General features: G+C 36.4%; 1 protein-coding gene across 1 annotated transcript in view; it reads left to right on the forward strand.

Moving 5' to 3' along the window:
• LOC141910688 (multidrug resistance-associated protein 1-like) overlaps positions 1-17,119 on the forward strand; it is a 43,534-nt gene that overhangs the window by 14,450 nt on the left and 11,965 nt on the right. Inside the window, exons 3-4 of the mRNA XM_074801410.1 lie at positions 6,220-6,366; positions 16,705-16,863. Coding sequence (XP_074657511.1) covers positions 6,220-6,366; positions 16,705-16,863 — 306 coding nt within the window. The remainder of the gene's footprint in view (positions 1-6,219; positions 6,367-16,704; positions 16,864-17,119) is intronic.

Consider the following 17,119-nt stretch of genomic DNA (forward strand, 5'->3'; position numbering starts at 1 on the left):
AGATTGACTTAGGAAAACGAACGAAAGTTACACTTCATATCCTCCCTATCTGGATACCTGTTGTCGCAATCTAGTGCCTTTAACAACATTGCTTCTTGTAAACCATACTTGATAAAAATATAAACCCAATTCATCGACAGTAACTAAAAATAGATCAGGTGCGCTGCGCTATTAAGCAATTTCGTTGGTATTTTCTTCACAATTTGAATCTTTGAATGACGTAAAGGGAGGAGTTATCCAGTGAATCAGTGTAGCTTGCACGGCACAGTAACAGTAACATGATACCCTAGGCCATCACTACACATAAACAAAAATATAGGCTAATTCATAGTACCTAAATCTCACTACAAAAATCTTTTTTCCCGATCAAGGAATCAGTCTGAAATTGCATAAACTTGTTAAGCTTTATACCTTCAGTGTTATGCCAAAATTTCATCAAAATCGGATAAAAATTGATAGTTTTTAAAAATCTCAAAATTTCGCCAAATTCTTTAATCTTGGTCCTTTTCTTACAGAAAATGATCACAAGCTTCAGATTTTCACCCCCAATAAGACTGCACCATTTAAAATTACCTCAGAACTTTATATGAAAATTTATGAATTTGTCAGATATTACAGTGTGTGACCTCTACAGTTACAGTTGTGAGCCACCCTTACTCACTGTAAACATCATCAACATGTAAGTGTAGCTAGTGGGACGGCCCATCTCAAGTGCTTACCACCCGGTTAACTACTGCTCATACCAATGGGCCTTTAACACACAAGCAGCAATCAGGCTAACGCGCGGCGGCGTGCGTGAAGGCGCACATCGTAATCAAAACAAACTATTCAATATAATACAAGTAATCATTCTTCTTAGAGAAGGGACTCGACTTATAAGCCGGATATATGAAAGGCTGAATCCAAGAACATGTCTATCGCTTTTTTGAGCCCAAGCGTCTATTTTTACTTAGTAGCCACTTGAGAACAATAAGCAATTAACGATATCGGCTACTTTTCCAGAAGTACACATTTCAAAACAGTCACTCTGAAATAGTATTCCTTTCAATTCGGTTGGTTTTCTATAGTGGCTGTTTCGAAGAGTCTACTATTGAAAAGTGACCATTTTGAAACATCTGGTTTCGATAGTGCACACTAGCAGTAGAGGTAACTGTAAAACCACCCGCCTGTTAACAGTGACTTTGTGATAGTAACTCTTACCATAGCAGCTTCTCTCAAAACACATCGTTTCTAAAAGTCAACTATCGAAAAGTGACCATTTTGAGATGGCATGGTTATTTCCTGTTCAAAATAGCAGCATCTGTTAAAGATTTGCAGTGATACTTGACAGGTTCAAAGGTACTGTTAAACCCTATATGCTTTGTATACAGAACTCTGTATGCTTTGAATACAGTTCTGTGAATAGAAAACGAAAGTTTTTGAGATGCTAAGAATCCCCTTAATTATATTACCCTCAACAAAATGGAAAACTATTGATTCATATAACATCATCATGGATTAAATCCATTAATACTAAAATATAGTGCCAGTCCTAGAATTCTTAGAATTTTAAGATTTTTGTTTTACATTTGCAATTATAAAACATTCTGGTGCGTTCATTAATCTTTGATTTTGTAGAAAAGAAAGACAAAAAAATAAATTTGTCTTTTAGGCTTTATTTGTTTTAAGGGTATATGAGAGAGAAATATACAAATAAAATCATATGTTAAAAAAATGAATTACGAAAAAAATTTATCTAAAATACTTAGAATTAACCTTGAATTTATTGTTTATTTCAATACAAACGATTTTTAAGTAATCCATGTGATGTTCACTTTGTCACGCTGTTCTCTGCTTCTTCGTTAATGAATATTGAATCGTTTTATCGCTCGCTAGAAGTGATACCATAATCAAAATCTTATTTCGTAGTTATACAGTTTGGTTGAAATGAAATTACCAACTTATTATAAAAGATCAAACGATTAGCGTATAAAAGTGCAGTGTTGAGATGTTAATTTTGAAGTCAGCAATTTCATTTGATAGAGAAAACTTCTTTTGGCTTAAGATGTGAAAGAAATGCAATAAGCTGTAATTCTAGTTTTACACACTTTCCTACTTTGTAAAGTAAATTGTTTATATAGGTTATCAAAAACCCAGCAGCAGCTCTGTTCAGCAGGTCAATTACACTGGCTAACTGGACAGTGATTGATGAATGAATGAACAAACTGCACTGACCACCAAAAGACCACAAACCAAAAGTAACTACCTCTTAATATTAATAAACTTAGCAGCACAATATTTCTATGAAACTTTATTTCAAGGTGCCAATATAATAACATGCCAACATGTACGGAGTTTGAACTTCGCTGAATCGATGAACCAATGAATCGCTGAATTATGAGATAATTATCAGTTTTCTCCAACTCAACTTTTTTTCTCAAATTATCGTAAACCAACATTACCAATACTTGAATTTGGGAGTGAATGCAGGCTAGAACCAACAAAGGTACCGGTTTAAGGTGCAGATATACAGGGAATCCCTCTCATAGCGACCAACACGGTAGTATATCCCTTCTTTGCCGATTAGAAGTCCCTTAGATGAGTAGTCCCGTTTCAAGAAAACATAATTTATAACAGTAAATATTTCTGTATCCATTGAAATTGTCATTTTCATGTAACAAAAAATATATGAGTTTATGTCTCGGCTGAACTTGTCAGAATTGAACAGATTAAGCAAAAATATATTTCGAAATTGGTTTTTCTATATGGTGCGCAAAGTTGAAAGCCTTGGGTTTCATATTTTTTGAGAAATTTACCAAAAAGTTTCAAAATTTCGATTTATTTGAGCACGTTTTTTTATGCAGCATCTTTAATTGTCCGAAATAACATGTGAAAATTCAATGCTATTTGCGTGGGAAGAACTTTATATTGCCAAGATCCGACGCTTGGTTCGGTAGTTATGGTCTTTCAAAGACGAAACCCCTCAATATCTTGGTTCTATAAAATTTGTGTTGACCCGGTTGTGACTTCCATCATGACGTCATAACATTGAACGAGGTGGATCAGCTGGTGCGCGTTATTTCACAAACAAAATGGCGGAACGATTGAATAGGTTGATATTCATCATTTCTAGTGTGAATACTGATATTCAAGGCGTATGATATAACGATTTATTGCGTGCGATGTGTTCAATGATTCATCTAGTTTTGATATCCTGTGCATAAGGTTATGTTCCATCAAGACATCTGACGATAATGTGGTTTCAAAATGCGGAAATTTACTTCCGTGTTGCCACATGGCTGATGCACTGATAGAATCAATTTTTTAGAGATGAGTCTGATATTTACACCACTGGAATATGTACTTGTTTTATCATCATTAATTGAAGTCATTTTATTAACGTTCGCATTAGCGATCCGTTTTGGAGCCTGATTATTTGTATTAGTTTGTTAACTGGGGCACAGTGGAGCATTCGCGTTGAAAACAGTCGTTTACAGTCGCGTAGGCAAGATAGCCTTATACTCTCGTGTTCACCGCGTGTATGTATCGGTTATAGAGTACGAGCGCCACGGTGTAGGTCGCGCGTAACAACGATTTGTCTGAGTGAAGATGTAAGCTACTTAAAGCAATCCTATCGTGAAATCATTAAAAATCATGTTAGACGATAAACTTTGTTTCGTCAGTAACCGACACTGACTGGCCTCAAATTTGAAGAACTTGGGAGCTTCTGTCCTGATAAAAATGATAAAACCTCCCATAAAACCCAGGCTCTCACCAAGTTTGTACCGTATCTTATAGGGTCACTCATAGTTTTAAGTTGTTCAACATCATTCAAGGGATGTATTACAATTATGAACATTTGTTCAGACAAAAGGCCCATAATCAATTTTTCGAAGATTTCATTCTTGTTAAAAGTCAGATATCTTTAAAAGTTCAGACTGATCAAAATTGAGTCATTTTTATATATATTTTTCTTGTTTAATTTTCAATGAAATGATTTTTTGCATACCGGTAGCCTACGTGACAGATTTTTACTTCACACCAGTTTGGCGAGCCACTGGACCATTATATTCATGCTCAAATGGTAGTATTTTAACTGTGGAAATGACATGAAAAATAAACACATAGCTTTTCAAGGTCACGCCTGCAAAATTTGGGCCTACGATATTTGGATCCCGCTACTAGTGACCAACCCAGGCTATCTTAAAAAAAATTCACGAAAATTTCTTGTTATGCCTTGGCTGAACTTGTCAGACCAATAAGTTATTCAATCATCCTTTTTTATATACATGCTCAAATGGTAGAATTTAAACTGTGGAAATGACATAAAGAAATATAAAATAAATGCATAGTAGTTGCTATAGCATAAATAAATGCATAGTAGTTGCTATAGCAACGATTTTCAAAGTTACGTCAGCAAAATTTGGACCAGTGATATTTGGATCCTGATACTAGAGATCAGGGCTACCTGCAGAAAAAAATTCATGAAAATGTCTTTCCACTCATGGACCAGCTATTTAATTCAGTGATCATATTGCATCATATTGAGAAGAGAAGTCAGTAGCATACTTCATGTTGTCTTCCTGTCTCTGCACTCCGCTGCCATGCAGTTGTTTGCTTTTATAAGTCCAGGAAGCAAGATCTTGACCAAAGAAATTCATATTAGCTTTTTCGCGAAATCTGAACGCAAAATATCGCTTTTAAAAAAGCAAATCAGAAAGCCAAAGACTCCTCTATGATTGGCATTAGCCATAGAAATCAGCAGGTGTTCACTACTAGTTTTCTTACAGGTTTTATTTTAAGATTTAAAATTGTATTTCAAGATTGATTTCTGTGAAAGTTTTTGGTTGATTTGGATTTTGTGAGGAATATTTTTATTGAGGATTATGCAAGTCCGGGAAAAAAAGCTTTTTCTCAAATTGAATAGATGACCTTGATACGTTAATTAGCCATGTGCTCACGATCTGCATATTCAATCATATTTTATTGTGCAAAAGAAATATCGAATCCAATTCAATTTTTGTGGTCGGGTTGCACCTCATTTTCCCACTTTTCTCTGTTATTTGACACAAGGTAGCTTTGTAACTTGCTCAGTCAGTCTGAAATTTGTTGCGCTTTCCTGAGTTTGTTAAAAGAAAGAACGAATTTATATCTGAAAGAAGAAATCGAAGGAATTTTGTACAAAAATTATTATTTTCCCGCCTGATGTCATATCGGGATATCCCTTGACTTTTGTGCACCGATATGGCTGCGGTGATTGGCCTTTCTAAAAAAAGTAATTCTTACTCATTGAGGTGTGCCGCTTCTTGTTGTATTGCATACTATAGGACTAAAAAACATTTTTTGGTATAACATTTTCGTATATTTGGTTATGATATGAGGCCTGGGCAAGGACATGAAACCAGCACTTCTCATGCATGTAAACAGCTAAGTTTTGCCTTCCGAAAACTGGTTCATCATGTATCACATGAGTAATACAGTTTTTCGATCCTCAATTCATAAGTTAAGAACTAAATGAAATTAACTGTTTTCATCTGATTTACTCTAACTAAAATTCAGAGAAAGATGAGAAAGATTAATAAGCATCTTGTAACGGGGCTGAAAATTCTATGTTGATTCGCGGCGTAGTTTGCAATATTTAGTGCGGAGCTGTCATGATAGCACCCTCGTTTTAGTAACAAGTGTAGCTCACCAAAATCAACGAAACCGTTAATCTTTAGATAAAGGATAATCTATTGATAGAAAAAGATTCATTTGAAAATATTTGAACTAAAATTGATTATCCATAAGCCTGGGGTCCTGCCTCTGTGCGGGTATCATCTCGTTGACCCCACGTCATACTTGCACTACTATATGATATAAAGGTACATTGATGAGACGATTACGCAACAGAGTAGCTACGGATTGGCGTGGTTACTACGAGGGAACGTAGACTGTAGAAGGTACAACTTTCGTTTTCACGTGGCAGTGGCCTGGTGTGAGGTGTGTAGTTAGTAACGGTCACCAGGGAAGTGATATACAATTCCGTGCTGTCACTGAATGTCTTCGCTCGAAATTGTTTCTAAACCGACCACAAAGATATATTCTTTCTAGTACTTTAACGAATGAAACAGACGAGTGTAGGAATTAGGTCCTCTTTATTAGTATCTTTTAACTATGTATGATGTGGGTATATAATCAGTGTTTCTATTCATTTTTATCTAATGTTTCAAGCCTAATGATACGTCTTCTATTTGACAGGCTGCTTGGAACATCGAACATGAACCAGTACAGGATAATTGGCCTGAATCGGGGAAAGTGCAAATTGATTGTTATAGTGTTAGATATCGGAAAGGATTAGATTTAGTTTTGGATGGAATAACTTGCCATATTCTAGCAGGTGAAAAGGTAATTGACCTATATTTTCATAGATTTTTTTCTCTGCAAAAAAAACCACAAAGTCTTCCTTATGGCTCTAGAGCTTGTCCAATAATAATTTGTTCAAAAAATTCATGTCTTGATAGTCGTCTTTTTACCCTACACTTAATTGTGTGATAAGCTACATTTAAAGAAAAATGAAGTGATATAAGAGATTAAATTACGAAACTTCCAACTGTTACTGTTATTATGTCATCCATGTAGGGCAGGGTGACATTCTATTTTACTTAATGTGCACTATGTGTTTTTTCCCACATCAGTGCTCTGCACATTTCATATAAAGTGCGATTTTCTCGAACATAGGTAATTATGTGCTCAGACCATGGATGGCACCAAAATGAGCCTCTGATCCTCGTTCTTCCAAGGTGGCCATGACTGTCAATAGCTTTGGCGATGTAGTCATGAATACGCGCATTTTTCATAGGCAGTTAGAATTTTTTTGAATGAAATAGACTTCAAAATGGACTTTTACATTATTAACTTTGTTGTCCGTCCGTCTGTCCGCAGTGGTTTCCGTGAACTAGCACCTAAACCCTTTGACAGATTTTATTCAGATTCAACTGTTGTGTTGTACTATATGAGGTTAGTAACTGAAATTTCAATGTTCAACGCCACCTAGTGAAAAATGAATAGCAAATACGTGAGTCTGATTGACCAATATTTTTCATGATGATGAGTGGGATAGGGACCAGATGCAAAAACATCCTAATACGATTAATTGAAAAATAATCAAAATTTTGAAGCTTAAGAATGTGTAAAATGTGCTGGTTTTGGCAAACAACATTGGGCATTTTTGGTTTGCAAACGTGTCATATAGATGTATAAACCAAATATCAAGACAAAGTTTCTTCAAAACATCCCAAGTAACTGGATTCATCTACAGATGGACGCAAGACAGATAAAAAGTGAACGCAATTGTTGCTGGGGAGTGGGCTAAAATCAAAGTAGTCAACCTCGGTTAATCCATCCCCGTTATATTCCGTATAAATAAATTGGTCCCGTTTTTAAGTAATGTATCCCCCTTTAAAATTCTGTGTCGTATTTGTTTTTCAAGTTTTGGGCTTACGCTACCAAATATCAAATATCAACACAATCCATTAAAAATTCTTCAAAACTCCAAAAATAACTGGAAAAACCAATTAGTACACATTCAAAGGGGTGACTGTTTAAAACTGTCAATTTTTCTGACCAGGTGCCCTTTTTGAATCACAGACAAAAATTACACCTGTGATGAAAGTCCATGATATATGCACCATGACTAGTGCCTTTTTCGTGGGCTGAACCCTACCAGCTTGGATCCACCCCTCCAAACCAACAACAACAAATGAACGCCAGCTGCTCTAAGTTAAATTGATGTACTTACGTATTAGTAAGCTCACCCGGTTTGGGTCCAATTTTTTGTCTTCATGATAGATTTTCATGGCATCACATCCGGTCAACGTTTTTTCAAGAAGTTCGTCATCTGTGAATAATGCCGACAACAGCATGCATGCCATACGCCCAACGGTATTTGGTTTTCCAACTAATCGGCGTATGGCAGCAGCTGTTGCATTGTCCAGGAGAGAGTAGGCATCCTAAAATGAGAATAATTTACATTGCATATGGTATTATCTTTACTAAAGCTATTTCGATGCTTACAAAATCTATTATGTAAATACCTGTAGTAATCCGAGATCATTTGGATCGGCTTCCATATCATGCTGTTGTGTTTGATGCTGTTGTTCATGTTGTGGTGGTTGTGGCTGTTGTTGCTCTTGTGGTTGTTGTTGCTGTTGTTGCACTTGTGGTTGTTTTTGCTGTTGTTGTGGTAGTTGCTGTGGTAGTAGTTGCTGTTGTGATGGTAGCTGATGTTGTGGTGGTAGTTGCTGTTGTGGTGGTTGTTGCTGTTGTGGTGGTAGTTGCTGTTGTGGTGGTGGTGGTGGTTGTTGATCATTTTTATCATTTTCATTTGCTGAAAAAGCAAAAAACAAGTGTCATTCAATGTCACTGAAAATGCAGATCTAATCCATGGAGCAGAAAGACATACCTTGTTTCCTCAGGTTTTCATTTGTAATCTGTTTGATTTGAATAGGCAAATCTGAAATTAATTTAAAATACCCTGCTCATGATTCCTGTCTCGTTTAATTTCATTCACAAATTGAAACATTTTCTGCTGCCTAACATTAAATCGTATCAAAACCATTTAAGATTTTTACAAAATAAACATACCAGTTTGTAACTGCATATTGAGGGCAAGCAGTTTTTTATTCCTTTCCCGGCTCTCCCTCAACTCAAGTCGAAGGGACTTGATGGCATTTTCGTAATGCTGACAATCCGGGCAGTTATATTCTGATTCAGAAGATGAAACATCATTCTTCTGTTTCTATAATGAAAAAGATAATAAACTTTAGGCTGAAAAAATAGTTTCTCCGTCAGCTGAGCTTTAAAGTTGACCCGACCGCCTATCTACATTGCTGTACATTGCTTTTTTTAAAGTCGTGATCAATTTTACAGCATAATTTAACATTTTTAAAGTCGTGATCAATTTTACAGCATAATTTAACATTCAACTCCCCTGGTGGCGAGAACAAAAAATGTGTCACCACGCGCGGAAATAAATCCAATGACAGTGTAACAATTAAGCTAGCAGACGAGTATATCTTTTCGCCCGATCGCGATTATTGAATTCATGATATCAACAATGCATATTACATGATATCAACAATGCATCCCATTGGTTGATAAAAAGCAATCAGTCGGCGGAATTCACAATCAGATTGCCAGCGTAAATAATGGACCGAAAATATAAAACAGGGCAATTCACCGGAAGATTGAGTCGACCAATGAAATCTTCGTCGTCGGGAATGGCCACAAGGCTGAATTTTCCAGTAATTTTCTAAAAGCGGAGTGCGGAGCAGAGCGGATTCAGGGAGCGGAGTGCGGAATAGCGTGTCTTGACTTTGTTATATGAAATATCTTTCACTTACATTCGCTTCAAATTTTCAAAACTTTCTTGGGGGAGGACCCAAACCCCTGCAGCTAGTTCCGCCTGATATCTAAATTCGCACCAACCCGAAATAGAGGCTACGTACGGGCCTGATTATTGTAGTCATTGTAAACGAACGTCGATGGCGCGTATTATGAGGTGAGCCACGTAGAGGATTCGGTCATAAATACTGTCGCGTTGAAATTAATACATTTCTATCAAATGATATTTCAACAATATATTTTCGATGATAACGATTTGTAAATGGCGGGACGTGATTGCTGTACGACGTACTAAAGGCCTAACGCTCTGCTCAGCAAATACTCGAGACAAGCTATTCCACGCTCTGCCCCCTGAATCTGCTCCGCTTTTAGAAGGTTACCGAATTTTCCTGGGGATTTATGAATTCGATGAAAAGTTATAACTTAAGTCCCAACTGGGTGTGTAGTTTGTCAAAGTACACGTGTAGATCCAAAAATACACGTGTAATTCTGGAAATACACGTGTACCATTTTCGTAAGGGTTATCTTGAAAAACGCATGTTTTCATAACAGCATGACTGTAGGGTTTCCCAATCCAGTCCATGAAGCATGTCAGACTCACTGCTGGTGTTGTGATATCTGTTAATTACAAGTTGTGCCACCCTCCGTTGGACCATTTTGACTCAGTTGGCGAGTGATGCGTGGTGGGGTTCCAGATGGTATCCCGTATTCAAGGTTTCAACAAACTAGAGAAATACAGGCTTTGGTTTCGTATCTCTTCTGGCATTCCGTAGACTGAAATCAAGCATGTTTGACGCCTTCTCTGATATGCTCGATATTGGATTTTCACAAGAATTCAGTTTGGGGGTCCACTCCTAGGTATGTTGTGGTCTTTTCAAGGTTCAATTTGACATCTTTTAGGGTTAAGTCGGCTTGTTTGAGTTTTTTGGATCATGTGACTTGCTGAATGCTGCATTTCATCATGTGAAATTACATCCCCCAGGTTCATTCCTACTTAGCTAGTTGTTCCAGATCATCCCGTAGGAGCTGTTGGTCAATTTTGGACCTGATCTGAAGATATAGGATGCAATCATCAGCAAAAAGGCGTGTCCGTCAATGTAGTCCTTCTGGGAGGTCGCTGATAAAGATGAGGATCAACAGAGTGCCCAATACAGACCCTTGGGGACTACTGGTCCTTCATCAGAACACTGCCCGTGGACCAATACTCTGGGTCCTGTCGCATTGAGGAAATCCATTGCAGAGTTAGGCCTTGGTGCCGTAGTGGTCTATCTTCTTGAGTAGCCGCTGATAAGGCATGTGGTTGAAGGCTTTACTAAAGTCGAGGATGATCATGTCAGTTTGGATCCTTTGTTCTAGTGATAATGCCAACTTGAGCACGAGAATTAGTAGCTGGGTTTCACAGCTCCTCTCTGCCCTGAATCAATGTTGGCAATCATGATGGATGTTTTGTTCACCAAGGTTCTTCAGCACTTGGCACACAATCACATGCTCTAGTGCCTTGCAGCTAAGGCATGTCAGCGAAACCAGTCTGTAGTTGAATGGGCATTGCTTTTCAGCCTTCTTATAGATAGCTGTCATGTTGGCTCGTTTCCAGTCATCTGGAACCTTGCTTTCCTAGAGGAATTACTTAAATAACCTGGTCATGATTGATGCTGTATCCTCAGCACAATCCTTCAAGGTCCATCCGGATGTAAGATCCAGGCCAGGGGCCTTCTTAGGATTTATGTTCCGAAGTAACTTCAGGACACCTTCTTTGTTGTCATTGATCGTGTCCATGGCTGGCAAGGGTGTTCCGTTGGGACTAGGGACATTGTCTCCTGCTTCTTTTGTGAAGACAGACAATTTCAATTTCTTTTGTATTTCTTTATGAACATGACAGATCTGGGCGCTATCTTCAAATCCAAGTAACTTTGGATGCAATTCAAGTGGCTAAAAGGACACTATTGTGGTGGCCCACCCCATCGAATCTCATCAAATGAAAGCCTTGACTATTTACTCCAAAATAAGATGAACTTGTAATGCATGGAAATAAACAGTAAATGAGCTATTTGGTATCGTGATGATCATGGATTTTCCTTGGAATTTTCTGAGGAATAATTGGCACTACATTGTGAAATTCCTGAGTGCTAATGGGTTAAACAGCCTATGTGTGTTATGATTTTGCCTATATTATTTGGATTTTATTATTTGATTTGCATAATTTCAGTTTGTCAGAACGACACTGCACAAGGTTTCTGCTTGTCTGTACTCAAGCTTGTTTCCTCGGAACTGCTTTGAAAACGTTATTCCAACAGCATAATCATATTTCTGCTTATATCCCCTGTACCAGATGCAATCGTCGACCAGATGTCATGTGTATATTGAAGAATTATTTTTAGATCGCACAATTGAAAAAAGTTGAACTCAGAATAATTCAATTTTCCACCTATCGCCATAGAAACGGTTTATCTTATTTGAGGTGGTTTTGTGCTTAATAGAATAACGGTTTTGCATTTGTAAGTAAGTGTAGGTGAGGCAAAATTGTTTTTAATGGTTTACCTTTGTTAGCGATAATGAAGTTGGCATTGAGCCAATGATGTTAAATTGCAGTACATTTTTATGGAATTTCGCTTTAGCAAAGTCCATTTTGCTATTGCATATGAAACTTTCTTCCTTAAGTACAAAATAACTTCCGCATAAAGCTGAGTTTCAAAACCTTCAATTCACTCATAAACTCTCTAACCCTGTTGAATTTCATTAGAATTTGTTGCTTATTTATCAATTGATTTATTTATTTGTTGTTGAAACTACATTTTGTTTCAGAAGAATACATGCGCTGTCACTTATATTCATGCTTCACACACATGCTCATCTCAGACTTGGTGCTATGAGGTGTTTGATCTGTGCATGTAATGAAAAGCGTGCCTCGAGTGTGGCCTAGTTAAAGTCTTGGGCTGTCAGAGCAGTGAATAGCAGTGAATTGAAAAAATGGTTTATGGCTGTGAAAAGCAGTATTTGGGGAAGTTGGCAGTGAATCTTGGATATTGTTCAATTTACAAAAATAGATGTCTCTCATTATGAGAATATTTATTTACTGAGAAGCGTAAAAAGTTTATAGCTGAATTGGTGTAAACGTCTTCTTTATTTAAGAGGCTATACAAATTAAAAAACCTAACCTATTGCCTTTCCTTATGTGGACCATAATATCCAAAAAACTTTTGAAAACCATAAATAAATTGCAAAAGAAAGCTATCCAAGCTTTAGATGGTGCCAAATTTAATACACCTACATCTCTCATTTTCCAGAAATATAGAATACTAAAATTCGAAGCCATTATTATTAGAATTATTATTATTATCATTGTTATCATTATCATTAATCCTTTTTTTCAAGGGGCCTGACGTCCCAGTGATTGCACAGCCTTTAAGGGTCTGATTAGGTCCCTATCATCAATCTACTTATTCGTTATGCATTTCATTTGTAATTATGTTTAATTGATGATGAAATGAATTACATTAACAAATTTCACACAGTGTAGCATAATTGTTCAGCATCCAGGTCTACACCATGCTCCTGGAGAGTGTCTATTTGAGTCATTGGGGAAGACCCACTACCATGTTTATTCACGATGAATCATCATGCAGCTGTGTGTCATTACTACATATAAAGGGCTTCATGGAGATTGTGTCAATATAAAACGGCATATCTTAAAGAATTGCTGCAGTTGGCAGTTAATTTGGCATAGCATGGGCAGCGGATGGCATTAAATTTGGGTCAGCAGTGGCACAATGAACTCTGATCTATGCTCCACCGTTGTTAACAATAACGGCAAGCGCATATTCTAAATCTTGAAAATAAGGAGTAGGCCTAAAAACGAAATCTTGATAAATTATAAATGCTTAAACTCTTAAGAGTATATTTACTGACATTTAATTTTGATACTCCATTAAAATGCACCATCGTGTAAATTTAGGAAATTCCATATTATATAAGATTTCTTGTTTTTTTATGTGAGCACTTGTCTCATTGGTATGTTGCCTAAATGTCAATTGAGTACTGGCTTGGGTTTGTCTTTGCGTAAGCCCAAAAAAAATGTTTGCGACTAACTCTGTCAAAAGGGTAGTGCCGAACGAAAATATTTTAAAATTCAGTTCAATCTCCAATTATGGAGAGACTAGTTCAATAGTATTTTGAATCATATACAGGGTGTCTCAAAAAATGTGTTACCATAGCTTAAAGATTAATTATACATTAACTATAATTGAAATAAGATTTTTTGGGGGGTAGGGTGGTAGACCTGGATGTTTTTACTCGAGGATGGAACGTTTAAATGAAAGAATAGCATGGATGAGAATACCATGTTTTTGAATGGTCCTTAAAATGGAGTCAAACCAATACTAGAAATAAGGATTATTGCATTATATACGCTTATTGATAAATGTTCCGCTTTCACTTAATTTGAGACCAGACAATTAAATCAACGGAAGCAGATTTCTACTTGATAAAATTGTTGGTACTCATGACTAATTAAGGCTCTCCTGGACTTGTTCAATATCATTTCTATTTTACCAATGCACAGTTAAGATTAATGTTGAATTTTGATACATCAGATTCAGTATTTCTCAAAATCTGTGACTTTCTGCACATTAAGTCCTTGATTCCTTCTGATGGTCTATTGAATTACTAAGTCTTTACATTTCCCGATAGGAAAAAACATCACAAGGAGTGAAATTTTAAATCAATTTTCCAACAGGCAGGTGGTCATTTAACAATAGACATACACAATGGAACAATCCGCAAATTTGGTTCGACAGCATTTTAATGTTGATTCATAAACCTGCTAGTGCTCAGCCATGCATGACTTATTCATTCTCAAGTAAACATCTAGGTCTACCAACTTTACCCCCAAAAAATAATTTCAAACAGGTTATGAATTAGTAACCTTAAGGTAAAGGTTACATATTTTCTGAGACTCCCTGTATAAATTATTTTCATTATGGGATCATTCATTTATTACGTACGCATAAAATTTGAATTTTTCAACCCCCCTCCCCCTCTGTACGCAAAATCGGCCATTCTCTCATATACATTAAGCATTGCAGTAAGCATTTGCACTGACCCATCCCTTAATGCGTACATAATAAATGAATGACCCCTATCCTGAACAATTTTTTTAGTTCCCAAGTAAAATTGTTTAAATATTTTTTGTTGATCATGTTACAACTAATGATTATATTTGTTATAACAAATTACTATGCCTTGATATAATGATTGTTTTTTACAAAAAAGGTTTGATATGGCGATATTTTTTGATAGATTTTCACTAAACTTTCAATAAGCTATACAAGCATTTTCTTCATCTATGATGAGTTCGCCGTGGCTTATATCCATCGGTTTTTACCAAGCATTTGGATGTGAAGTTTCCAGATTGATTGGATAAAGCATCAGACATAGACCTAAAGGAATATCAATAGTAAAAAGCCAAAAGTTTTAGCTGATGGTGATCTTGAAGAAATTGTTATCAGAGAAAACAATCAAGGCTAAAATAATTGATAACTTGGCCATCATTTCTGCTGGGCTTGGAAATATAAGTGCCATTGTGGCAGGAGTGACTAGAATTACTCACACCATCAGTTGTTCAGTTCGACAAGTTGAATGGCTTGATCGCGTTTTAGTAATCACTAAGTGCTACCCATCATACAAATCATACCACATAGTGGCTATGTATGTTTCAATGATAAACTTTGATAATTGATCAGATCTCCACTGAACTGGTCATGCGCCAATCAGGCCGAGTTGGTGGACGGGGGTAAAACGGAACAGCATTTACATTATATGACCACATTTCTTCATCCATATGACTAACTTGATCATTTGCTTTGGGAATTATAACTTCATTCATATCAATTATTAGATCAATGATCTAGAATGAATAATTAATTAGATCTCTTACCATCATCAATTGAAATAAACCAGTAATTTCATTGTCATGTTTATGTATCTGAATATTTATCAACACATTCATAGATAGAGGAATTTAGTTATTACTTCGTTCCCTAAGCTCTATTCATTGTCAAACAAGCGTGTATTGTGGGACACCTAGAAATACTAGCTAGATGAAGATCTTTGAGCTGCTGCCATTCATGTTAAATCTCAGACAGGTTTGCTATGGTGAAAGGATTGTGGCCCCTTTAATGTCAGCAGTCCGCTGAGAGTATCATCCTTGGTACATTTCCCAAGAAGGATTACTATGTATTCATGTAACATTATCTATTGTTAAAAACAAGTCTTTTTAGGCCAGCGGTATGCTTAGCCTATTACTATACAAATGGAGCGAATTTAAGTGACATGGTTTCCAGAGCTAAGGCCCTTTGACTGTGCAACTGAGCATTTATTCATACAAATCATTCATTAACCCTTTCATGGCTGACTAATTAATACCCGATAGTGCTGGAGATATTTTGAAAATTTTGAAAAATTCCATCCGAAGGGGTTGAATAAAAGCAATACCACTATAGTGCGTCTATACCGTTAGTTACTAATATTTCACTATGTTTGACAGGTGCTGCCATCTCTTTAATAGAGATAAAAACTAATTACTAATTACATGAATACACCGCAGTGCGATGTACTAGCAAAATTCATCACCGATTTATACACTGTACTGCATGGGTAAAAGCATTATCCATTCTCCAAATCCTATGCAGCTGAATTTTGAAACAGGGCCTCCTTGAAATTAATATGAGCTTTTTTTGCAAAAATCTGAACGCAAAACTATCGGTTTTAAAACAATCAGAAGAAAAAGACTCCCATGGTATCGTCAAAAAATCATCAAATCCAATTCATTTTTACTTCATTGAACAAAGAAAACATCAAGTGCAATTCAATTTTGTTTTATTTATCAAATTTTAGAAATCCAATTTAATTCTATTCCGCATTCAATCATAACGATTGATTTGAGGAATTTGTTCCTGCTAGTTTCATGGGGCCAGTTGCTCAAAAGTTGGTTAGAGTTAACCAGCGGATAGTTGATATGGTGACAATTGAAATTTCATTGTTAATATGGTATTTAACGACCGGTTATCTTTAACCAACCTTTGAGCAACTGGCCCCTGTCTGTGGTACTTATGAAAACACGATTGTAGCGTGTAAATTATAGGCATTGTCTTTGAACTTGGAGTGTATTTTGACAAATATAATCCACAGAATACATCGCAGGAAAGCTGACACGCTGGCCATAGTGCCCCGTGGGGCTCTTGTTTCTACATTGTGTTTCGATCTACATTGTTTCTACATTACACAGATTTTCTGTTTCAGTTTCTTTCTTGATGTATACTAATGATGCCAATATATATTTGTTAGGTTGGTTTAGTTGGAAGAACAGGAGCAGGGAAGTCATCGCTGGCTCTTGGATTATTCCGTATAACTGAATCGAATGAGGGCCGCATTCATATTGATGGCATTGACATAACTGAAATTGGTTTACATAAATTGAGAAGTAGCTTAACAATTATTCCACAGGTAAGATTAAAATCATTTTAGATGTGAAGTAGTGCAAATCGAATGAATGAAATTGAATGTAGCCTGGTTATATTTTTGAAGTTTTTGAAGGAAATTTTGAAGATGCTTTGATTAATTATCTTGAGTTGTAGCTTCCTACTGGTTTGCCATTTTTCATTGAAATTTGTGATGGCTATTCTATGGAAAGGGATCTTTAACCCATTAGCACTCAATCCGTTCGTATCCACCCTGCCTAGTAGGTTTGGATGAATTTCAG

This window comes from Tubulanus polymorphus, chromosome 9, assembly GCF_964204645.1.
Source record: "Tubulanus polymorphus chromosome 9, tnTubPoly1.2, whole genome shotgun sequence".
Classification (NCBI taxonomy): domain Eukaryota; kingdom Metazoa; phylum Nemertea; class Palaeonemertea; order Tubulaniformes; family Tubulanidae; genus Tubulanus; species Tubulanus polymorphus.